The sequence below is a fragment of the Ochlerotatus camptorhynchus genome, unplaced genomic scaffold, assembly GCF_037179485.1.
Source record: "Ochlerotatus camptorhynchus isolate MF236.1 unplaced genomic scaffold, CSIRO-AGI_Acam_v1.1 ptg000361l, whole genome shotgun sequence".
Classification (NCBI taxonomy): Eukaryota; Metazoa; Arthropoda; class Insecta; order Diptera; family Culicidae; genus Ochlerotatus; species Ochlerotatus camptorhynchus.
Genome location: NW_027040849.1, coordinates 4,436,074 through 4,461,255, shown reverse-complemented (window position 1 = coordinate 4,461,255; position 25,182 = coordinate 4,436,074). Strand labels below are relative to the sequence as shown.

Here is a 25,182-nt window from a genome sequence, read left to right as displayed (position 1 = left end):
TTGAAGCATTTTCGTCGTTGCAAATAGTTTTCCTAAAATTTTATTTTTGAAAGTAGGAAAATTTGTTGAATATTCACAAGCCGCGATGGGGGACAGCAATCTCCTTTCGGCGTACAAGCTAATCAACTCGCAGTTGGTGCTCAGCAATCAAAAGCTGAAGGAAGAAATCAAAGACAAAATCGAGATGATCAACGCACTGAACGAAGAAGTATTCAAATACAGAGAGGAAAACAAAACGCTTCGCGATATGGTGCACAAGCTGGTGGAGCAATTCAAAACCGTCACAACGATCATGGTATCGGTTCGGGATCAGAGTGAGTCGGTGTTCAACGTAGTATTCAACGAACATGCCAGAAAAGAACACGAACAACAAACTCGAAGGCCGGTGGCGGGTTTGTTCTACGAGAAGCGTCGTACCGAGTGCCCGCCGTATGTGGACGAGGCAGCGATCGCCGAGGGACAGGATGAGAATCAATCGATGGAAGACTACCGATCCGCTATCGCGGAAGAGGACGATGACGAACTTGGCGAAGAGGATGAGGAACAAGAGAAAGGTTCTACGCCTTCCAAGAGTCCACTGGTGAAGCGACTGGGAAGGAAGTCGAAGAATCGCAGCTTTGATGAATCTTTTGAAACCATAGACACGAACCGTGTTGTCAAGTCGGCCCGCAAGAGTCAGGAATATCTGCAATGTAGAGATTCGCGAGATGGTAGGCACAGCGAAGATGGAAGCATTCAAGATAGCACTGATAGAGAGGATAGCAACACTAGCAAAACTATTATGCCGCCGATTATCGTAGTAGATGCTACGCTGACCGATAGGAAGTTTGAAGGTAAAGTTCTTTAACATTGTGATAATATGGTAAGGGAAACTGAATTTACTAATGCTTTCAGGGCAATCGACGATTCGTAAGAGCATTCTAGAAGTTAGCAGTTTTTCCGTAAATTCCAGCATCCCGAGTGACCAGAGTACCCAGAGCGAACTTAATCCAACAACGGATCAGAGTATGCGGCCAGTATCGATGAAGCGAATGGCAAGTGATTCAATGTTGACAACATTAGTCGAACGGGAGAACAACAAGGAAAACAGTACTTTAGTTAACGACACGATTTCCAACGCTGCCTCTTCTACGCCGGTCGTCAAAAAGTGTAAACCGAAGACAATCTCCAAGCGCTTCACCGTCCTATCTCCGGTACCATTTGTGTCGCTGAAACCATTGACGAAAGAAAATCTGAGCGAACACAACATATCCTACGACCGATTGGTGAAAAATGCCAAAAAGGTCGTCAAGTATGAAGAACCGGACAGCTGTAGCGATCAGAACAGTATAGATTCCAACGATTCTAGGAGACCCCGACGCAAGGCTGCCCCCAAAGTACTGAAGGAGCAAAGGATCAACTTGAAAATGCGACGAACGTAATTTTTGTTCGAGTTTGTTTTTAATGTTTTAGATGTAGTTTAAAAAAATATTTGAACACCAGTGACGCCTACTAACAATTATACGAGACTTGAATCGCATTAAATTGTACATTCTTTTTATATGTAGGTCACCTGTAATTTTTAATTGAGAATATCAAATTCAATACAGCGCTTGGTTTATTTAAGATACACAAAATACCGCCAGTGAAGTTTTCCTTACAAACTATTTTGCGTAGATCTTTTTACAACAATATTTGGTACTTATACTGTTTTGGAACCTTTGAGATGATCAACCTTCCGTCATAACTCAACGATGCAAACATCCACGGGTCGGCCGTACTCCACTCCACACAATAAACCGAATCTTCATGTTGATCGAACGTCTGCAGCAGCCCATCGGCCAACTGTTCCTTATCGTTGGAAGTCTCACCGTTGCCGCTTTCCAGTGTTTCCGAGCTTACACTACTCGCACAAGTCAGCAACACCTTTCCATCGCTGCTGCTCGATAGTAACAACTGATCATGGTACGTGTTGAACCGTACATTCCATATCCAATGGTGATGATCATTTCTGGCAAATACATGCTCCTTCGTATTCCGGAAGTCCCAGATTTTCAAAACCCCGTCGTCTCCCCCCGTGGCAATGTGGTACTGCTTGTTTGGATTACAGTCTAAATCCCGCACCAACTGACTATGGGCATCTTCAATCGTCCACGCACAATGATTCGGATCCCTAACATCGTACGACTTCACACTGCAATCGTACAGTGTTATAAACTGATTCCCCTGATTGAAATGTGACCATCGTCCTCCGGAGAATTTCGGCATATTCTTCGCATTTATTTCAGCGACCAGCTTCGTGCAGGCCTCAGCTCTATTGAACAGCAAAATTTTCCCATCGATAACCGTGCTCAGCAGTGTTGCATCCGACGGGTGGAACTCGGTCGTCCGAATCTCTCCTCCATAAGCGTCCGTTTTCAGCACTTCAACTTCGGCTAACTGCAAAAATTCCTGACTGCTTTCACAGGGCTCCAACCGCTCCGGGAGACGTAGCAACGCCGTCTGCATTGTGGTTTGTGTTCCCTTGTGAGTACTATAGCACGACACCAGCATCTGGCCATCGTGGGGGCTGGCATTCAGTTTCCAAACTTCTCCCAACGGATGGGCGAAGACTTTCGCCTCGAGGGCGGAGTTGTCTTCGTTGAGATCGACTACGTGCAGCTGGTTATTCGGTTTCAGTGATTGCGTGGCCAAAAAGAAGCGGACTTCGTTGCTTTCTGCCTGCCGAGAGGCCAGGGCGCGTGCCTATTTCCGGGGAGATGCGAATTAGGGATCCAAACTTTCAGAACATTCACGACCAAGAAGCTCAATACCTGGAACTCCAAGCCGTACACTAGAGAATTTGTATCGTCCATCAATAGGCTGTTGTCTTCTGATTCAGAATTGCCAAAATAATTATTATTCACTTCAACCTGATTTGAAAAAAAGTGTTCATCCACCAGGATTACGTTTGACTAAATGATAATATTACAGTAACTGTTGTAAAAGAAATTAACAATCTGGCAAATTTTCAGGGATTTTGTTTACATGATCGTATCGATCGTCGGTCGTCGTGTCACTCAAAAATTGTTTAACGTCAATTGACGGTAATCGAATTAGCGTTGCCAGATTGTTTTAAAGTTTATCGGTATCAAAGGTATTAAAAAATCAGTATTTATCGGTTTTTTACTATTTAATTACTTTTATATTTTTGCCGGTTTTGAAAGCGAAAATTTTAACCATGATGATGACTTGAGGCGGGACTTGAGGGGAATTGCTTTATTTAACGGGTTTCTCAGTCTTAAAACAATCTTTATTTTTTAATTTTTTTTTTTTTTTTTTTTTTTAATTATCGCTGTCCTTGAGTGGTGATCCAAATTGTGACCAAGTAGTTTTTTTCAATTAAATATCTTTAAATGAAACCAAAATATGGAAAATCAAATACAACGACGACTCAACTTTTGACAATAACGACAAACAATATTTTTCCTTGAAAAAGGCCACAACCGATGGTCGAAATGTTGGACAGATTACATCGTAGTCGTTGCAGTGTTTTAAGACCAAGAGAGCCGTTAATCAAAGCAAAATTTTAGCTTTTGAATTATGATCGGAAATTCCGGAAGAAAACTCCGGGGAATGTTTGAATTAGCTTCTGAACGAAGCTGAAAAACATTTAGAGAAAGACGAAAGAAGCTCTCCTGGATGAAGTTCAAGAAAAGCTGGAAAAAACAACCGGTAAACTTTCAAGACACTGAGTGAAACAGTGAGAAACTTGTGGCGAAAATTTAAATAAACTATCGAAAAAAAAAATCGAATGTCACATCCAAAGGAAGCCAGAAAAGTTTTTGAAATCGGAAGAAAATTTCCAGAACTAGCCATTTCCAGGGAAATCCAGAAGAAGCTCGGAAAAACCATCCAATAGAAGTTGAACAAAAAAACCTTTGACTTATGATCAAACTTCCAGAAGAAGACGAAAGAAATTTATGGGAGAATTGATTGGACTTCCTGGAGAAGATAAAAGAAACTTCCTGGAGACGCTGGCAGGAACTTGGAAGTAACATCTGACGGAAGTGGGAAGCCAGAGCACTTACGGAACAGTCGAAAGAAACAAGGACATAATTCATAAAACATCCCTGAAGACTCCGTAATTTCCCTGAAGTTTTCGGAACATTCCTGAAATGCACTTTGGAATATTCCCTAATTCCTCCGAATTCCTTAAAAGTTCTTGTAATTTTCGTGAAATTGGGGGCTGTTTTGGTGTTCTCTGGTCATCCTCGAAGCGCTCGGAATTTTCCTGATTATAAAGAGAATACCGGAATATCTCTAATCATCTTTGCAGGTCTCTGGACTTTCTTGAAGATTTTCTTGAATTTATTGTAACATCAACATTGAAGCTCTCTGATCTTCCTGATTTTTATTTTTATTTTGAAAAGTTATCGACACTGCCATTAAAAAAGCATAGTACTTCCCATAAAATGTTCTCACAATGTTCTAATGTTCATGTAACTTCCCTAACGTTTCCTTAATTTGCATGAGCTCCTCAGGACATTGTTAAAGTTTTCGGAAATTGCCTCATTGAAATTAATTGTTCTGTCCTGGTGTTCTCTGAGCTTCACTGAAGATCCTGAAAACCATTCAATTTCCCTGAAGTTCTTTGAACTATGTGAAGTTTACAAAATATTTATGATGTTTCCTGAAGATCACTGGAGTTTGCTGGACTTTTCTGAAATATCCGAGTTTTCGAATTTTAACAGAAGATAATTAAACTGTTGATTAAACTGTCTTTGATTTATCGAAACTTACACAAAATTCTGAACTTTTCTTAAGTTTCAGGACTTCTTAAATGTTCCTGCAGCTAGTGTGGATCCGCAGTAAAAATCTGATAGCATCCTTGAAATTCCGGGAAAGTTGAATAAAACTGACGAGAGAAGATTAAAGAATCATTTGAGCGAAGGCTGAAGAAACTTCCAAGGTATGGTGGAAGAAAATTCCAGGGAAAGTTGGATGAAGCTTTACGAAGTTAAAAAATGAATAAAAACGTCCGAAAGTTAAATAATGTTTAAGAAATATTTCTCGATTCCCTAGGAATTACCGGAAAGAGGCATCGACTATTTCTCGATTGATGGGTAGCCAAAAGCGGTGGGGAAATGCAAACATTAGTCGAAAGAGTATCAAGCATAAGGCATCTTTAGAGATGATTGTTTAGAATTTTGATGGCTTAAAAAATATGAGGTATTCAAAAAGATACAAGTCTCTCACAAAAATTTTCTCCAAAATTGAAGCGCGGGCAGGCAATAATAATTTTGATTATTTAAAAAAAAATCGGTATAAATCGGTATAAAATCTCAAAAATCGGTATTCTGAGGAACCTTATCTGTATATCGGTATCTAGTTCGGAAATCGGTATGAATACCGATAAATCGGTATATCTGGCAACGCTGCGAATCTAGACGAACTTTTCTAAAGGTGCTATTTACATGAAGGGGCAAGACAATATTAATGTTTCAATATATTCCCAATATTCTGATATTGAGATTTTCACGTCCGGTTGTATTGGTACGATATGTGAGAGCGTGTTAGTGAATATCCAAGGAAAATACATAACAAATCGATGTCAAACTCATTTTGACAGGTCTACTTTCATACATTTTTAGGTTAACCAGAGGAAAATAATAAACAACTTTACAGGGCGTTGCTTCCGCTAGTGTGCGTGCGTTAAACGTCACTAATCTCTATATTCCCAATGAGCTTTATACAAAGGTGAGGAAATCCGCACTAATACACACAAATAGATCAGCTGATTAGTGTTGTTTACTTTTTCCTCTCGCGTTGCCTACGTCACCATTTGTGTTTACGTTTTGATACTAGCAGTTTTTTCATCGCTGCTCGGTGTAAGTTATCTGTTTAAATCGTTTCAGCCAGTGAATCTCTCGTTAATAATGCCGAAGTGTGCAGTGAATGTGTGCTTGTTTTCTTCTGCGGAAGCTGAAATAAGTGAAAGAACAGTGAGCTTCCATGTGTTTCCGAAGGACGGTAAAGCGCGGTCCCACTGGGTCAAATTTTGTGGACTCAACAGTGACCCGGGAAAAACCCTCTATATTTGCTCGCAGCATTTTTCCAATGAGTGCTTTAAAAATAATGCCACCATCCAAAATATGGTGATGCCAGCAAGCAAGGCACGAAACATACTAGTAAAGAATGGTAAGTTTTTAATTTTTTACGTCACGCGTATCTAGCTTTTGTTGTAGCGTGTCCCACCATCCGGAAACCATGTGTACCGGTATCCCATGCATCCGGTCGTGAAAAACGACGTGCATTGAAAGAAAGGAAAAAGATGGTAGAAGCGCTTCTCGAGGTACACGAAAAACAACATCCGGTTGACCAGCAGTTCGAGGATTCATGTTCACAGGAGCCATCTGAATGTTTTGTTCCAATGTCGGATGCAACTGTCGCTGTCAGCTCCGGATCAAACCTTGATGTCCTTCTGGAAGCAATCGAATTATCGGGAGGAGTACATGACTCTGGATTTTTCGACGTCGATGCAAGTCCGGTTGATTCGATTCACGTTCGTGCCGATTTAGAATCCACCCGCATTGAGCATTCCTCTAGCACCCCCGCTGCAACCAGTGCTACAAAAGTAGGAAATCATGTTGCAAGATTAAACAGCCAAGTACGGCGCTTGAAAAGTACGGTCCAAGCACGAAACGATAAGATCAAAAGCTTGCGCTTGCGGGTAAGTCTTCTTTACTTCATTGAAAATCGATAATAAAAGGCTTCACCCACAGACAAACAGACAACACTAAATGCCAATCATCATTTATTCATTTAAGGGTTGATTTATATGTTTATTTGACCCCACTGGTGGGACGCGTAGGCATCTAATATGGAGTTCGATGCTCCACTTTTCCGTGATCTATTGAGTGCTCTGCCCTTCATACTGATATCCACAGTGTGCTCAACAGATGACGGTAGTGTCTTATAGCCGATGATTTGCAATCGAATTTGTTCATGGTGTTATGTCGGTTTGTCTATGATTCAACCTTGGCTTAAACATTTTTTTTTAACAGGTGATGCAGAACAACCAAAAATTCATCGCGCTGATGAACGTGATTAAAACAAAAGACAAGGAGTTGAAAGAGAAAGAACGACAACTTTGCGAAAAAGACTGTGCTGTGGAACATCTTCGAAAGGCCTGTGGTGAGCTAAACGATGTGAGAGAAGCCCACATAACCCAGCGTGTGAGAAAAGAGTTTGCCAAAGTTTTCACAGAGAACCAAATTTATTTGATACTTGGCAATAAGAAAAAAGTGGTTTGGACAGCGGAAGAAATTGCAAAGTCGTTCTCGTTGAGGTATGATTAATTTTTTTTTTAAATACACTACCCATCATAAAAAAAACAGAATTTTCACTTAAACTTGAAAAATTCACTCCTCCTTTGTAATCTTGATGTCATTTTGTATTTTACAAGATGATTTATGACTTTCCTATAGTGATTTTCTTCTCTACAAACTGGTTCACAACTTTTTTGAAGTGATTTAATAAATTTGCTAGTATTAGATAGTAGTAGTATTCCATAGATTTCTAAGGTGTTTTAGTTCTTGAATACTAATTTACTATTTTTCTGAATTGATTAAGTAAATAGCAAAGTGATTATTGATTTTTCTAAAGTGATTCACTAATCAGTAATTGATTCTTAACTTTCCTGAAACGATTCCTTACTTTGTAAAACTTTCCTGAAATTTTTCGCTAAATTAAATGTTTATAACGGAAATTATGTTTATAACGTTTTACAGATACCACAGCAAAGTCGCTTATGAAGTGCTACGATCAGAATTTAAATACCCTCTGCCATCCTTGCGAAGCTTGCGTGAATGGGCATCTAAAATCAATATGCGACAAGGATTTTTGGAAGACGTGTTGACTTTTCTTCAAATTGCCGGTGCTCGCATGTCTGATCGAGAAAAAATCACCGTTCTAGTGTACGATGAAATGTCTGTTAACTCCACCTGCGAGCTCGATAAGAGAAACGATGACATCATTGGACCACATTCGGAGATGCAATTAGTAATGGCTAGAGGATTGTTTTCCCAATGGAAACAACCGATATATGTCGGTTTTGACGTGCAGATAACCAAGCCGCTCCTTGAAGACTTGATTACACGGTTGCATAAGATCGGATTCATAGTCGTCGCCAATGTCCATGATTGTGGAGGTGGTAATCGCGGTGTATGGAGAGATTGCGGTGTCAACTATGCAACGAAGCGGACATCGATGAAACATCCAGTAACTGGAAATGACATTTTCTTCTTTCCTGATGCTCCTCATCTTTTAAAGCTTATTCGTAATTGGTTGTTGGATGCCGGATTTATTTATAAAGGTGAAACAATGTCATCGTCAAACCATGCATCAATTTACAAATTTTACTATTTTGATCTAAAACAGGAAAACTCGTCACGAAAAAGTTCCTGGAATTGCTCGTTCGAAAGACTTCCACGTTGAAGAGGCCTTTGACTGAAAATGGAGAGTCAGGTTCCGTAGAATTCAATTCTCTATTTAAATTGTCTTTTAGACATCTATCTGTTCATGGCTCAGAATGACAAAACGTGAGATTGGCTGCCCAGCTATTAAGCCATACCACGGTAATTAATTTAAGAAGACACTTCGGTCAGTACGAGGAAGCTTGCCTGCTGGCGGAGGTAATTGAAACCGTAGACAAATGGTTCGATTTGATGAACTCATATAGCCTGAAGTAAAACATACCATCAAATAAATGTTATGGAATGGAATTGGAACTTCAAAATCATATTCTAGACAATATGGAAGCAATGATGCTGGATATACGAGTATTGGAGAAGCATTGTCTTCCTGCTTGTGCGAATATGAAGGTAAGTTTTTAGATTAACAAACTAACACAATTTAATAATATTCAATTCGATATTTCCAGCTATTTCAGCAAGCAATCCTAATTTCTATCGAGTCAACTAGAAAACTGTTAATTGAGGTGCGTACAATGCCTAATCTGGAAGATGGTTTTATCATGACTTATAAAGTCAATCAAGATTGTGTAGAGAATGAGTTCGCAATGGTTCGCCTCAACGGAGGCACACATGATCACCCATCACCCCTGCAAGCCCTGGACCGCTTAAGACTGATGATTCTTGGAAAAGGCTTGTCAAAGCAAGTTGCAGTCAACCAAAAATACACAGAATATTTTGATAGAAGAGGATTATCTTATCGCAAAGGTGTTCCGTAAAGCTAAAATTGATTCCGGAAAATCGAATAGTGATGAAAGTGATTCTAGTGACGACGAAAATTCAAATCCATTTGTTCATGAGTCCAAATTACGGAATCTCGAGGAAGCTGACGGCTTTGAATATGCCATGGGTTACATAGCCAAATCTCAAACCAAGGATCATCCCAATTTAGGATCATTCACGTACCAGCTAGAAGATGGAAACGATCCAGGAATGAATAAGGAAAACTACGTTCAGGATATTTCGCATGGAGGGTTGGTGATGCCATCTCAGGAATGGTTGGAAGTTGGAGAGCAACTCGATTCTTGTTTCAACTGGATGCATAACATTGGACCAGAAGGAAGTGAAATTGGCTTTAAAAAGAAAAAAAAAATGTAAGTGAAAGGACTTTGCGAAAACTTAGAAATCAATTTCCGCAGTTGCCAGAAGATGTACTTAAAAACTATGCCAGAAAAAGGGTTGCAATTCGAGTGCGTCATATGAAGAAACAAATACTGGAAAGCAAATTACAAAAAGCTAAAAACCGTAGGCTGAAGTCACGGCTCAAATCACAAAAAGGAAACAGTGAAGTTAATCAAAATTATGCAAATAGTCCCACAAAAGTGGATCAAAGAAGTGCAATAGTTAGTAAGAATTCAAAAAAACTAAAGCATTTTATTAACTAGTATATAAGTTGCCATCATAAATGTAAACGACTAAATGATTCTTATTTTAATATACCTTTTGCATATATCCATGATAAATCAATATACTTACTACCAAAATTGAAAAAAAGAAATTCACATTAAATACAAACTTATTCGTTCTTGCAAATAGAAAAGTGGACCAAGATGACCATTCTAACGTAAGTAGAATAAAATTCCACAATACTGACCTGAAACTAATTATATAATCCTGCTATGGAATTCCACAACAAAAATAAAACATAAATTCACAGGAAAATTACATTTTCAGCCTATTCTTTTTTTTACTTACGTGGTAAGATGATCAGTATGGGGCAAAATGATCACATGTACAACTTTAAGGAAAAATGTGTCCTTCAAATCCAAATTAAGTAACGTCAAAGGAAGTAAGCACTTCGAAACTAATCAAAACCTGAATTTATTAACCAATGGTGTGATCTGATTATAAGGTTATAAGGCAGATTCATAGCACTTTCCCCAGGGTAAACACGTACCCTAATAAACAAATAGGTATCATAAACGACCGGCAACCCCCTTGATAGAACTATCCCACAAATGGTTTATTTGAAAATCGCTGCTCTGAAACCATTGCAAAATTTTGAGTGATATTCAATCATATTAAATTGAATAACTACCAGCAAACACAATTTCCTTCATAACAACTGAATATCCAGTTTCAAATAGTGACGTCACCAAACCTGTCCTCACATTGTTTTCGTTTTGTTTCCCTACTAACACTATGGCAATATGCGTTGCTCCCCACCTTGTATTTACCTCATTGCTATATTCCCACCAAAATGATATTATAACAGCCTCGATCACAGCAACCTTATATCAGATTTATGCTTTGACATTTAATTGTTCTGAGTCAAACTCGCGTATCGAAAAGAAAAGGACAATTTGAACAATAACTTTTTCACTCGATTTTGTCAGTTCGCTGGAAACTGTTGTCACAAACAGCTATGTGTTTTGTCGGTGCGAGTCACGCGCACGCGATAGTCTGTTTTTATACCCCGTTCACATTACAGTGTATATCACGTGATATACGCTGTCTTGCAATGAGCACTCATACATCTAGTTTTCACTGGAAATCCTATGTATGAGTGCTCAATGCAAGACAGCCTATATTACGTGATATAGACTGTAATGTGAACGGGGTATTAGATAGCAACTCATTGTTCGCTTTTGCTGTTACCGGTGGAAATAAAACTGACGATTATGAGATGGTTAGGTAAGTCATGACTTTTCATACATATTTCCTGACAATTGGTGAAATGTCATTTGGATTCAAGCTGCTGCACCGCACCGGTAAGTTGAACCAACAATCAATACGAAACTAACGATTTTAAATTGGCTCACTACTTGACTAGCCTATTGGTCCCAAGCAAACGATTAACGTACCCCATTCTTGTCGAAATTCTAGTACACAATGTTTGTTTTGATTCGCTATGAAAGTTTGACAGATAAAATGAGGGGTTAGTGGATTTTCCTATGTTTCGAGGGGTGAATCGATTAGCTTGGGACCGAAGATAGTACCAGAGCTGAGCCAAAAAGTTGAGCACGGTTCTTCGGGACCTTCTAGTCTTAGAGTTACCTCTATGCTATAACCAACCGGTGGAAGCTAACTATTTTAAATTGACTATAGTTGTGACCTTCTGAAAGCAAAATAGGCAAATTTTATATGTCATATACAAACTTTACCACCTCTTCTTGCATCTTACAAATAAAAATTATCATTATAGTATCCCATTGCTTCATAATACCGAAAAATAGCATTTTAGCTGTAATGAGCAATTGCAAGCCTGCTCGTATTCATCGCACATGTGCTCTTTCTGTTCTGCTTAACTTGGTGAAATATTGTAGCGAAAATGAGCGTAGTTCGTAAAATACACACTTGTTGTTGATTTCAGTGCCCTTCCTGTTCGTCCCAATGCGGGAAAAGTGCAAACAATCTTCGAGAACAATATTAAGCTTCAATATTCGGACGTTAGATGCATTCAGTTTCATAACGTCCGAAATTGTGTTTTTATTGAGATGATAGACAATGAAGTTGCCTTGCGCTATGAAAAGGCGCACAGCTATAAACACACGTTTCTCTGTGCGAAGAGTGAGTTCAAAATCCCGGTATATGTGGATTGTGAAGCAGTGACCGTTCGAGTGCATGACCTTGACCACATGGCAAAGTACGGGACAGTGATTTCCAGTCGACATGACAAATGGAAGTACTACCAACAATCAATACGAAACTAACGATTTTAAATTGGGTCACTACTTGACTAGCCTATTGGTCCCAAGCAAATCGATTAACGTAACCCATTCTTGTATAAATTCCAGTACTACACTATGTTTGTTTTGATTCGCTATGAAAGTTTGACAGATAAATGAGGGGTTCGTGGATTTTTCTATGTTTCGAGGGGTGCATCGATTAGCTTGGGACCGAAGATAGTACCAGAGCTGAGCCAAAAAGTTGAGCTCGTTTCTTCAGGACCTTGTGGTCTTAGAGTTACCTCTATGGTACTACTTCCCAGGATTCCTGAGCGGTGTTCGAGTTTTGCAAATGCGACTCGAAAGCGCCATCTAGAGCGCCATTTCATCGTACATCACGGTTGACAACGAACCAAAGTTGGTAACGTACGACAAGCAACCAAAAACGTGCCGCCATTGTGGCACAGCAGCACATCCCAAACAGAAATGTTTGGATGTAGCCACATCGAACAATAGCACCGCTCCAGCAGCTCCACCAACCGAAGGGGTATTCAGTCTCCTGCTTCCACCGGGTCAATCATCTCCTGCTTCCACCGGGTTCTCAGCAGAAGAACAACAGTGAAACACCGACAATCAAACCGAGGATCATCACACCACAGACAAACAGACATAACATATTGAATATTTCTCATTGTAAAACATCGTCGCTAAAACATTACCGCCATCTGTTGCGTACACTGTGGTGGGTAGTACGCTGAACAGATGGCGGTAGTGAGTAAACGTCAAATGCAAGGGAATTTACTATGTGCGCCACAGGTGGCAGTACTACCAACTGAGATACTTTCAAATTGACTGTTAAATGATTGCTCGATGAAATACTTATGAGTGTTATGTCTGTTTGTCTGTGATCACACTTCAAACGTTTAACACGCTCCTTCAATGTTACTCAAAAGTGAGTAAAAATCTACTCTCTTTCGGTAAAAGTGGAACTACTCTAAAGTGAGTAAACCTATAGTTACTCACTTTTGAGTAATGCTAGCATTTGTCAAAATCAGAGTAACTTGTACTCAGTTCTGATTTGCGGTAAAAAAAGCATATCTGAGTAAATGTTACTCAGTTCATATCAAATTGAGCGTTTTTCGAAATGAGTAATTAATTAATTTTATATTGATAAAATATGAAAAATTAAAACGATAGAACAAACAATTTTATTAAAATATAAAAGAGGAGACGTACATTTATATTTAAAAAACAATGTTTTCGGTGTCTTATGAGGCTTCTCTAAATGCAACGACGAGGCTGGTGACCGACGCTCTTCAGCGATGTCTTAAAATGTTGTATGGCATTATCATGGCAATATGAGTGAGCACAGGGATCCCAATGTCCTTCAGAAAACGCTGATGTTCCATCTGCAGTTCTATGCTGTCCACTACGTCCGATGTAACATCCCACATCAACATTTCCTAGATAAGCCTATTGTTTTTTGATAGGATTGAATAAGATGCTTTTATTTTCAAATATTTCATTTTTCTTACCTTTCCAATTTACGAAACGAATCCTTATCTACCTCTGCAGCCACTTGATTCACTTCTTTATTCTAAATTTTCAAAACTTCAAAGGGAAATCGGAAGTTTAACCACCAACAAAAATTTTCACTTTTTTTACAAGTATTTGACATAAGCATGGTGAGTAACATTTGTGCAGGATTACTCAGAAATGCGTAAACAATGTTTTTAGACAAACAGAGGAGAAGTTACTCACTTTGCTCAATCAATGTTACTCAGATTTTGACATTTTGTACAAAAATACCAAACTGAGTAGAAGTTACTCACTTTTGAGTAACATTGAGCGAGCGTGAAAGCAACGACGAAAACTCTAGCACCAGCTCATCAAACGCTACAAAGGATTTCTGCTGACCATTGCACCCAGAACATCGTTTAGCTGAAAATAATGCAGCTTATCAAATAGGGAATAACACGTTTTATTTGAAAAATAAAAGCGGGAAGGGATCTAATTGCAAATAATGGTCATTGGCCCAAGCAATGCCTAATAGGCGAAGGGGCCTTATAAATAAACGCAATAAAAAACAAATAGTATAAATTTTCCGTCATATCGTATCTTCAAGCTGATCATCGCAAGCGCCACATTTCATTCAGGCTCTTTGGAACTAAATGTGGTGGAATATAAAACCACAACGAAGTGACAGACAACTAACTGGTGAAGAAATCAATTAAAATAATGTGGTTCACTGTAATAGAATTTTCTTAAAAGCTTGTGCCATCATCCACCAGATGCGCTAGTATCAACAATCAATACGGAACTAACGATTTTAAATTGGCTCACTACTTGACTAGCCTATTGGTCCCAAGCAAACGATTAACGTACCCCATTCTAGTCGAAATTCTAGAACTACGCGATGTTTGTTTTGATTAGCTATGAAAGTTTGACAGATAATGTGAGGGGTTATTGGTTTTTCCTATGTTTCGGGGGGTGAATCGATTAGCTTGGGACCGAAGAGAGTACCAGAGCTGAGCCAAAAAGTTAAGCACGTTATTTCGGGATCTTCTAGTCTTAGAGTTACCTCTATGCTAGTATTTTTGTTTTGATTTGTACAAAATTGATTTTGTGTGCTATGATCTTTGACAGTGTGCAAAGAGTGTATCATTTTGTTATTTTTTGTTATGCATTTCAGTTTTGAGTAGAGTGAAAGAGATAGAACCAAAACATTCTAGTACATTTAGTGTTGCCATGTGGTACAATCAACAATCAATACGAAACTAACGATTTAAAATTGGCTCACTACTTGACTAGCCTATTGGTCCCAAGCAAATCGATTAACGGAACCCATTCTAGTCGAAATTCTAGTACTACACTATGTTTGTTTTGATTCGCTATGAAAGTTTGACAGATAAAATGAGGGGATAGTGGATTTTCCTATGTTTCGAGGGGTGAATTGATTAGCTTGGGACCGAAGATAGTACCAGAGCTGAGCCAAAAAGTTGAGCACGGTTCTTCGGGACCTTCTAGTCTTAGAGTTACCTCTATGGTATTAGGAAATCCAAAACTGAGAGCAACACCTCTAATGACGTCGACGCCATATTGAATAACTTTTTCATACATGTAAATCACGTAAACCCATTTCACGTAAACACTTTCATCATCAACTCCAGTGAACATTACATGGAATGTTTTTCAATTTTACTACCATCACGTAAAATTGAATTTGAAGTAATCGAAATGGATACCTGATTTTTCACGTAGGTTGATCGTGTATACTTTGTAGAGTGTACATGGTTATCACATACTTTTTACGTGAAATTCCCGTAGTATCAATCACGTAAATTATATCAAAATGACATTGATCTGCGGTACGTGAAAATGATTGAAGTGGGGTGTTTAAGGGGTACGTGATTTTTCACGTAGCATCAACGCGAAGATTTTTTGGAGTGCAGATATAATAGCCCAGATACAATTAATTTTGATGATTGTATTGCTCAGGCAACGCATCCATTATTAAATTTTCATCTATTGCCAGTTCACAGAAATCTTAGCATTTATTTATTTTTCAGAAACAAGAAGAAGACACAACCGCAGCTGTTATACATTCCAAACACTGCACAGTGGTCCAGAATGCAGATTTAGGTGGAATGATATGTTTTGAGCCTGAAATTGAAACTTTAGTCTCTTCTACAAAGTTGTTCCTTATAGTTTGGCCCTCATTTTTATGACAATGAATTCTAGGGTGGTTCTTATTATCATTAAAATCAAAAATCTAACTTTTTTGTTTGAATAAATTAAGGTATACATTCTTCGGCAAAGTTATAACTGAGCTAATGTCAAGCAACTTTGTTCAAAACAACTTTTTTGTATCTCTTAAATTGGCCGATTTAGAGCTATTTTCTTGAATTGAGTTAGGGTGGCGCTAAAAAAACAGTTATTTTGCTCTAGTTTTCTTATTTCAAATTTCACAGCAAAGGTGTCTTGAAATGACTTTTAGATCTTTAGAAGGCGCAAAGTTTTGCTGCAGAAAGCTTGTCAATACCTTTCGCCGATCAAGAGTTATTGACGTTTTTGTACTAAAAATATGCATTTTTCAAATGGTAATATCTCTGGTTGGGGCAAACAAAAAAAAGTTTTTATACGGCATTTGAAAGGGCGTATGTTATTCTGGATAATATGAAAAAATAGGAGGTATGATATTTTTCAAACTCGTATAAAGTCAATTTGAAATTATTCATATTTTTTACTAAATTTGGTTATATCTTTTTTGTTTGAAGAGATACAGACAACAAATTTCGCTATAAAACATTCGGTGGTCCTCAAATTAGGGAATTTTTAAAATTAACTTTTTTGTTTTACAAAATAAAAACTTGCACACTAAGATTTTTTTACAGGAGTCAGTATTTTTTTACTGGGTTTTTGAATTGCTGAAAAAGTCGGTAAAAATTCAAATGACCGTTATCCGTAAGGAATCAATGAAATCGATCAATTTTATTTTCTATCATTAAATGGGGTTAACAGAACTAAGTATGTACAAGTTCAGAACAAATTTTCTCATTAATCAGTTAGCGCTCAACTTCCGAGCCGAGCAGTCGATGTTTTTGGACAACCAAGTTCTGGAAGTCGTTCACGGACTATTGTACGTTTTTGTATCGATTATTTTCTACCGTCGCTTCAAGTATCGCGTTCGCGTTCGCCGCGACGTCATATTCCGCGATGCCGCACCGCGAAAATACGTTTCGCGTTGACTATTCGCAGTTTCCGAAGATCCTCTCTCATGACGAGATTCATAAGTTCGCCGGGAAAGAACTCGGTCTTACGCGCGAAAACGTGCTTCTACTCCAACCAAGCAGACGGCTTGGATGTACCTTCGTGAAGGTCAACAACCTCGAACTTGCCGAGAAGATCGTGGAGCAACACGATAGCAAGCACGAGTTCGTGTTTGATGGCAAGTCCTACAAACTACGGATTACGATGGAGGACAGTGCGGTGGAGGACAGTGCGGTGGAGGTAAAGTAGCTCGAACTACCCGAAAGCATCACCAACGACCAGATCGCAGTTTTCCTCGCCGACTACGGAGAAGTTATTAGTGTTCGTGACCTAATGTGGGATGACCGATACAGTGATTTTGGTGGTGTTAATACCGGTGTTCGTGTTGCTCGAATGGTAGTAACGAAGAACATTCCTTCACTCGTGACAATCCAGGGCGAAGAAACTGCGGTGGGATACAAGGGGCAGCGGCAAACTTGCTTGCACTGCCATGAATTTGCACACATCGGCATCCCATGTGTTCAAAACAAAAAACTGCTCGTGCAGGAGCTCGTAGCAGATCAATCCTACGCTAACGTAACGAAGGGAAAACCGTCCAAACCTCAACCGATGAAACAGCTATCGGATCCACGAAAACCATCATCGAGCTCGACTTCAGGAACTTCGGGTTTGAAGGCAAGTCTCCTTGGAGCAAGTGAGACACGAGTTGCAGCAGCACAGCGGAAAAACACAATGCCGCCACCGGTTGCACCATCTACAGCAAAACCCTCCGCAATGCAAGCTATTGTCCAACTCTCGCCGCTGTCAATCCCGATCGGTACATCCGTATCTCATCGCAGGACCGATGGCAACGACACGGACAGCTCACAAACATCTCTTGCTTCGAACAACAGCCGACGCACGCGTAGGCAACCACCGGGTAAGAAAATGCGACACTCCGGAAATGATATCACCTCCGAACACGAACACATCAGAGTTTCCGATGAAGAAATTCAGCAATAATAGAGTACGTCAGCTGTAATATCGGAACCATAAATATAAACACCATCACCAACCAAACCAAGCTAAATGCCCTCTGTACGTTCGTTCGCACAATGGAGCTAGACATTGTGTTTCTGCAGGAGGTTGAAAATGAACAGCTTGCATTACCCGGCTATATCGTTGTCTGCAATGTCGACCATGCGAGAAGAGGAACGGCAATTGCTCTAAAAGAACATATTAAATTCTCCCACGTAGAGAAGAACCTGGACGGGAGATTGCTCGCCCTTCGTGTTCACAACACTACGTTTTGTAATGTGTATGCTCCATCGGGTTCCGTGCTTAGTTCCGAACGAGAGCGGTTTTTTAACAACACCATCGCGTATTAACTTCGTCATCGCACCGATCACATCATCCTTGGAGGCGACTTCAACTGCGTGATTCGACAATGCGATGCGACGGGGCACAACTCGAGTCCCGCTCTTCAAGCCACCGTTCAGCAGCTACATTTGCATGACGTGTGGCAGCAGCTCCGTCCACGAGAGATGGAATACACTTACATCACACACAACTCCTCGTCCAGGCTCGATCGGCTATATGTAAGCGCCGGTCTACGAGAACAGCTGAGATCAACAGCTGTCCATGTGTGCTGCTTCTCGGACCACAAAGCCGTCACCGTGAGAATTTGCCTTCCTCTCCCCGACAGAGCACATGGTCGTGGTTTCTGGGCGCTTAGTCCCCACCTCCTGACCACAGGAAATATAGACGAGTTTCAAATACGGTGGCAATATTGGACTCGTCAACGCCGAAATTATTCGTCGTGGATGGAATGGTGGCTGTCGTGAGCAAAGCCGAAAATAAAGTCCTTCTTCTGTTAGAAGTCAAAAATAGCATTCCACGAATTCAATCGTGAACAGCAACGGCTCCACGATCTACTACGGCATGCGTACGATGGCTACCAAAACAACCGTGCCATGCTCACCACCATCAACCGGGTAAAAGCCGAAATGCTTTCAAATCAACGAAGTTTCTCCGAAATGTTTGTGCGGACAAACGAAACCTACGTTGCGGGTGAGCCGTTGTCGACCTACCAGCTAGGCGAGAGAAGGCGCCGAAGGACCACCATCGAGCATCTGCGAAACGAGAGAGACGAGATCATCGGTGATTCTGCTGCGATACAGGATCATATGGTCCAATTCTTCTTCGATCTATACGCACGCGGTCATGTGGACGAAGAAGAAGAAGAAGAAGAAGAAGAAGATGGACCCTTTCAGTGCGAAAGAGTCATCCCCGAGCACGATGCCGTAAACGAAGACTGCATGAATGAGGTAACAACGGCTGAAATACTTTCTGCCATCCGCACAAGCGCATCCAGAAAATCACCAGGCTCTGATGGGCTGCCGAAAGAGTTTTATCTGCGTACTTTCGATGTGATACATCGTGAACTGAACCTGATTTTGAACGAAGCTATCAGGTCAAATTTCCCGAGTCAGTTCGTCGATGGAGTGGTCGTGCTGGTGAAGAAACGAGGTGCGGGGGACACCGCACGTTCATACAGGCCAATTAGTCTAGTCAAGTATGACTATAAAATTCTCTCGCGTGTCCTAAAACAGCGACTTGAAAATGTATTCCGTGCCCATGGTGTTTTGACTGGCTCGCAAAAATGCTCAAATACTGGACGCAATATCTTCCAGGCCACGTTAGGTTTGAAAGATAAAATTGCACAGCTGAAAGCGAACAGGCAAAATGGGAAACTGATCTCTTTCGATCTCGATCATGCATTCGATCGTGTGGACCAACGCTTCTTGTTCGATACGATGCGAGCTATGGGATTTAACCCGGCGCTTGTGGATTTGCTCTCCCGTATATCAGCAGCTTCTTCATCTCGCTTACTTATCAACGGACACCTCTCTGTACCCTTCCAAATCGAACGTTCGGTCCGCCAAGGGGACCCTCTCTCGATGCATCTTTTTGTACTCTATCTGCACCCACTCTTGCGGCGTTTAGAACAAGTGTGTGGAGCAGATCTAATCGTCGCATACGCAGATGACATCAGTGCCATCGTCACCAGCGTCGATAAGCTCGATGCGATGCGGGATTTGTTCCGACGTTTTGAAAGAGTAGCAGGGGCGCGCTTGAATGAAGCTAAAACAACGGCAATCGACGACGGCCTCATTAACAATCCGTTAACTGTGCCGTGGCTTCGTACCGAAAACACTATCAAAATTCTCGGAGTTATTTTCGCCAACTCGGTGCGGGTAATGACCAAGTTGAATTGGGACCTACTCGTGACAAACTTCGCTCGGCAAGTGTGGCTACACTCGTTACGCAGCCTATCCTTACATCAAAAGGTAACGCTGCTGAATACATTCCTATCATCGAAGATGTGGTACATAGCAGCAAACTTGAATCCAACGGCGGCACACGTGGCGAAGCTGACGGCTACCATGCGGAGCTACCTATTCCGTGGTGCATGTGCGACCATTCCGATGGAACAGCTAGCGCGAAAACGGGAGGATGGCGGTCTCAACTTACAACTACCAGCGTTCAAGTGTAAGGCATTGCTAATTAATCGGCACTTGCAAGAAATGATCTCCCTTCCTTATTATAGTTCTTTCCTCAACCAAGTAAACTCCCCTCCTACAGACTCTCCCTGCCTGAAGATAATCCTAAACCATTTTCCAAACTTCCCCTTCCAAATCCGACAACACCCTTCCGCTGAGCTCATCCATCGTTTTTTCGTCGAACGTACATCCAGACCGAAAGTTGAAACAGCAAATCCAGCAATCAACTGGCCCCGTGTGTGGAAGAACATAGCTACTCGTGATTTATTGCCTTCGCAACGCAGCTCTCTCTACATGTGGACGAATCAAAAATTCTCAAATCGGCGACTGATGTTTACCATGAGAAGAGCAGATGGAGAAAATTGCCTTCACTGCATTACGTGTATTGAAACAATACAGCACAAATTCTTCGGCTGCCCCAGAGTACGGGCTGCTTACGATTTGCTACAACAAAAGCTGCTGGTTGTGACTGGCAGGCGACGATCTCTTCACTTCGATGATCTTCTCCGGCCCTCACTGGAGGGGGTAGCAGCGAATAATAAAACATTGATAATGAAAACTTTGTTAACCTATATCACCTTCATTGATAGCTGTAATGGCAGGATTGATATAGATCAACTGAAATTTAATTTTGAAATCAAATTGAAAAATTAATAAATTTTCCATAGATTTTTAAACTTTTACCGAACAGTTCCGCAATACAAAAACTCGGTAAACCCGTACTGACTCGATTAGTGTGTGTGTGTTGTTCGAAAAAGTTGTAGTTAAAATGATTGCAAGCAACTTTGTCGAAGAAATTTTTTTTCTATCTCTTAATGTTCTCATTTTAGAGTAATTTTTAGGAGTTGACTTAGGGATTTCCTGGAAATAATAGTTTTTTAGCACTAACATTTTTATTTAAAATTTATCATGAAAGTCATCCTCTAGAAACTTTTAAAACTCTTCAAGACGAATGTTTTGTAGGGAAATTTGTTGCCTGTATCTCTTCAAATAAAAAAGATAACCCCAAACATAGTAAAAAAAATTAATAAATTCGAACTGATTTTATACGAGTTTAAAAAATAACATACCTCCAATTTTTTCGTATTATTTAGAATAACATACGTCCTTTCAAATGCCGAATAATTTTTTTTTGTTTGCCCCAACCAGAGATATTAACATTTGAAAAAAGCATCTTTTTAGTACAAAAACGTCAATAACTCTTGATCGGCGAAAGGTATTGACAAGCTTTCTGGAGCAAAAAATTTGCGCCTTCTAAAGATCTAAAAGTCATTTGAAAACACCTTTGCTGAGAAATTTGAAATAAGAAAACTAGTGCAAAATAACTGTTTTTTTAGCGCCACCCTAACTCAATTCAAGAAAATAGCTCTAAATCGGCCAATTTAAGAGATACAAAAAAGTTGTTTTGAACAAAGTTGCTTGACAATAGCTCAGCTATAACTTTGCCGAAGAATGTATACCTCAATTTATTCAAACAAAAAAGTTAGATTTTTGATTTTAATGATAATAAGAACCACCCTAGAATTCATTGTCATAAAAATGAGGGCCTAACTATAAGGAACAACTTTGTAGAAGAGACTTTTAGCACAGACAAACAGACATAACACATTAAATATTTCTCACTGTAAAACATCGTCGCTAAAACATTACCGCCATCTGTTGAGTTCACTGTAGTGGGCACTACACTGAATAGATGGCGGTAGTGTGTAAACGTCAAACGCAAGGGAATTGACTATGCGCGCCGCAGGTAGCGGTACTACCAACTACGATACTTTTAAATTGTCCGTTAAATGCTTGTTCGATGAACAAGTTGCGAGTGTTATGTCTGTTTGTCTGTGCTTTTAGCTTAGTCTAAAGTTTCAATTTCAGGCTCAAAACATATCATTTCACCTAAATCTGCATTCTGGAACACTGTGCACTGACACAAAAATGTATTATTAAATTAATTGTAGACTCCGAACTTTTTATAAAATCTAGATCTAGTATAAATAAATTTTTCTGAGACACGTTCTGGCACAGGTTCGGGCATATTTGACACTAATATGTAATATGTAATCATCTGCGTTGGTTGATTTTCTTCTCCCGGACCAGAAATTTGTGGCATCGCGAGTGATAATTTGAATTTCAGTTTATAGCGAACCCCACACGGTAAGAAATATTGTCAATACTTACAAGTATTGACAATAATATTGATGATGTGAATACAGAAATATTGTCAATACCGATGTATTGACGTCAATATAAAATGTATTGACAATACGATTATTGTCAATACAAACTGTCGTGTAGGGTTCACTTATGATGTTGGTTTGTTCGCAACTATTTTTGAAAAAAAAAGTGTTTTCGATCGAAAGTGTACCAAAAGTGCTTTTGAACGTGTTTCCTAGTTTTTTTTTTTTTTTAATAATTCGTTTATTTTTCCAGGCTCATTTGCTGTAGCTTTGCGGAGCCGATATTCATTGTTTAGATAACAAAATTACTTAAAACTAACGTTAGTAAAGCGGGGGCCGATTACTCGCGGCTATCTCGAGGTTAGGGGTAACAAATTGTAACAAATGGATAGCAGGGTAGGGATTGTGAACACAAGGTTTGGAGAGCAATGTGCTCTTGATCTCGAACTAGGCGACACTCTGATGAAAAAGACAAACATGGGGGTACACCGATGGGTAGCTAACAACTTGGGAGAACACAAGATGACACTAACTTCTAAATCCTCAAATCTATCCGTTTTAAAAACACATAAATTAAATTCAAATAGTCAAGGTCTCGGCTCGCCAAAACATCTCTAACGGGTATCGCGGTGTTTCCTAGTTGGGTGTGGTGAAATTCGTGCATTCCTGGTTGATTTTCAGTGGAAATTCCGTATCACAAAATTGCCCACCCAGGCTTCCAAATAGTACAGCCTCCTCGCGACAGTTGGTTTATACCTGAATTGACAGTTGATTTGTGTGCTTTACTGCCGCTTGCTACCGTACGTTCAGATCTGAATACGAAGTGTATTGGCAACAGCGCACGCACGAACGAATGAAAGCTGTATTAGAACAGTCGCATCTATACCCGCTTTGCTAAAATCATCGTGCTTGGAACGTAGTGAACCGAATGGGCTGTATTTATACATTTCTTTATTACCAGGTTCTCAATGTTTCTGTCGTCATAACAGCCTTCACAAACCGACGACATCCCTCAGCTTACCCAAGTGGCTGTCACGAAAAGGCTGTCACGAGACATTATATACAATTGATATACGGCAGTGGAGTATGGAAGAAATCCAGTATAATGATCCAGAACAGATATGTCGGCCCGATGTCGGATCAATGTAAGGTCAATTTATGGTCAACGTCGGCCAAATGTCGGGTCGATGTCGGGTCAATTTTGTGTTTATGTCGGGTCAATGTCGGGCCAACATCGGGTTGGGGTTTGGTAGAAGTCAGGTTGGTGTCGGGTAGGTTTATATTTTTCGCCGGAGACCGCGCGTTTTTAAAAAAATATCGGATGAAAATTTTGCAATGGGCAGCACGAACGTGATAGCAACCGAACGAGCTCCGGCGCCACACTGGTAGTGTAGTAGCAGTCTTACGACATACAAACAAAATTTCAAAGACAGCAGCAACGAATCGGCAGTTCGACGGACTGCTTGTTGTATGTACGAGGAACGTTACGAATGACCATCCGAGGCTGTCATAGCCGAACGAACAAAATACATGAATAAGAACGAGCTGTCGTGTACTGCACAAGACGGCAACGTTGCATGTCGTATAACAGCCTCACTGTGGGCTGTCGCTTATAGCTCAATCTCAAGGCTGTCGTAGGGAAAAGAAAGCGACAGCCGTTGGAATACTGTCATGAGGCGGTACTTTTGGTATGCCTGTGCCCACCGATTCCTTCTTTTTTTTTGCCGTTCGACGACGACAGGTGTGCTTTGGCGAGAGTGACGTTTATTGGATCCGTTTCTTTGCACGGCTGTTTTTTTTGTGACCAGCGGTTGTAAGTGTGCCAATTGCATTGCCTCCTGGGAGGCCGGTTCACCGTGTTCGGATGTGACGCTTTCATCGTATAGTTCTATGGAGAGTCTTTCAGAGACAATAGTTTTTGATTAACTGCAGAAGGATATAAATCGTCCTCTAATCTATGGGAGCTCTTCGAAATCGCCGTGAAGTCATGAATTCCTTTGCAACATATCGGGTGAGATCTTTCCTTTATTGTTCTCTTAACATTCATTCCATATATGACACATTATATGCTGGGTATGGGACGATTCAACCAGGGCACCGAGGGCACCCGATTGAAGCAGGGGTTTGACATATAGCTTAATACACGTACTCAACATCAAAACAACAAAACATACCGCTGACAACGTTGCAGACGTTCGGTAGGCAGCAAACTTAAGCGATATGACAGCCATATCCATCCCCTGGATTGAAGCGATTTGGATGGGGAGAGTGGAATTGCCAACTTCCTGTCGTTAACAAATCGTGAATTGAAGGCGGGCTCTTCTTCCCCACTCATTGGAACATCCCCTCGTGCGTTGGCTTGTACACTCAAAAAAATTCACACGTCATCATCATGTGCCTCACACTTAATTTTGCACTTATTGTGAAACACATCCATTTCATGTGTGAATCTTATGCTTTGAACCATGTCTCAAAACTATTGGTTCGAATTCTGACGCACTTGGATTCTATGTGCCTAACATGATGATATCAATAGCTTTGCACACATAGTTCAATGTTCTAAAATATTCTACTTTATCGACTTCCACATTACCGACTC

General features: G+C 40.3%; 2 protein-coding genes across 2 annotated transcripts; one reads left to right on the top strand and one right to left on the bottom strand.

Annotated features, from left to right (window-relative positions):
* On the top strand, positions 1–1,495 carry LOC135709658 (uncharacterized). The gene is made up of 2 exons (XM_065232045.1): positions 1–833; positions 895–1,495. Exons 1-2 carry the CDS (start codon positions 86–88, stop codon positions 1,419–1,421), a joined length of 1,275 nt encoding a protein of 424 aa, XP_065088117.1. The 5' UTR covers positions 1–85; the 3' UTR covers positions 1,422–1,495.
* An 89-nt stretch (positions 1,496–1,584) lies between these two features.
* Positions 1,585–2,957, bottom strand: LOC135709659 (EARP-interacting protein homolog). The gene is made up of 2 exons (XM_065232046.1): positions 2,793–2,957; positions 1,585–2,724 (listed from the first exon to the last, which is right to left on the bottom strand). The coding sequence occupies exons 1-2, from the start codon at positions 2,832–2,834 to the stop codon at positions 1,663–1,665; spliced, it is 1,104 nt and encodes a 367-aa protein (XP_065088118.1). The 5' UTR covers positions 2,835–2,957; the 3' UTR covers positions 1,585–1,662.
* Positions 2,958–25,182: the final 22,225 nt, after the last annotated feature.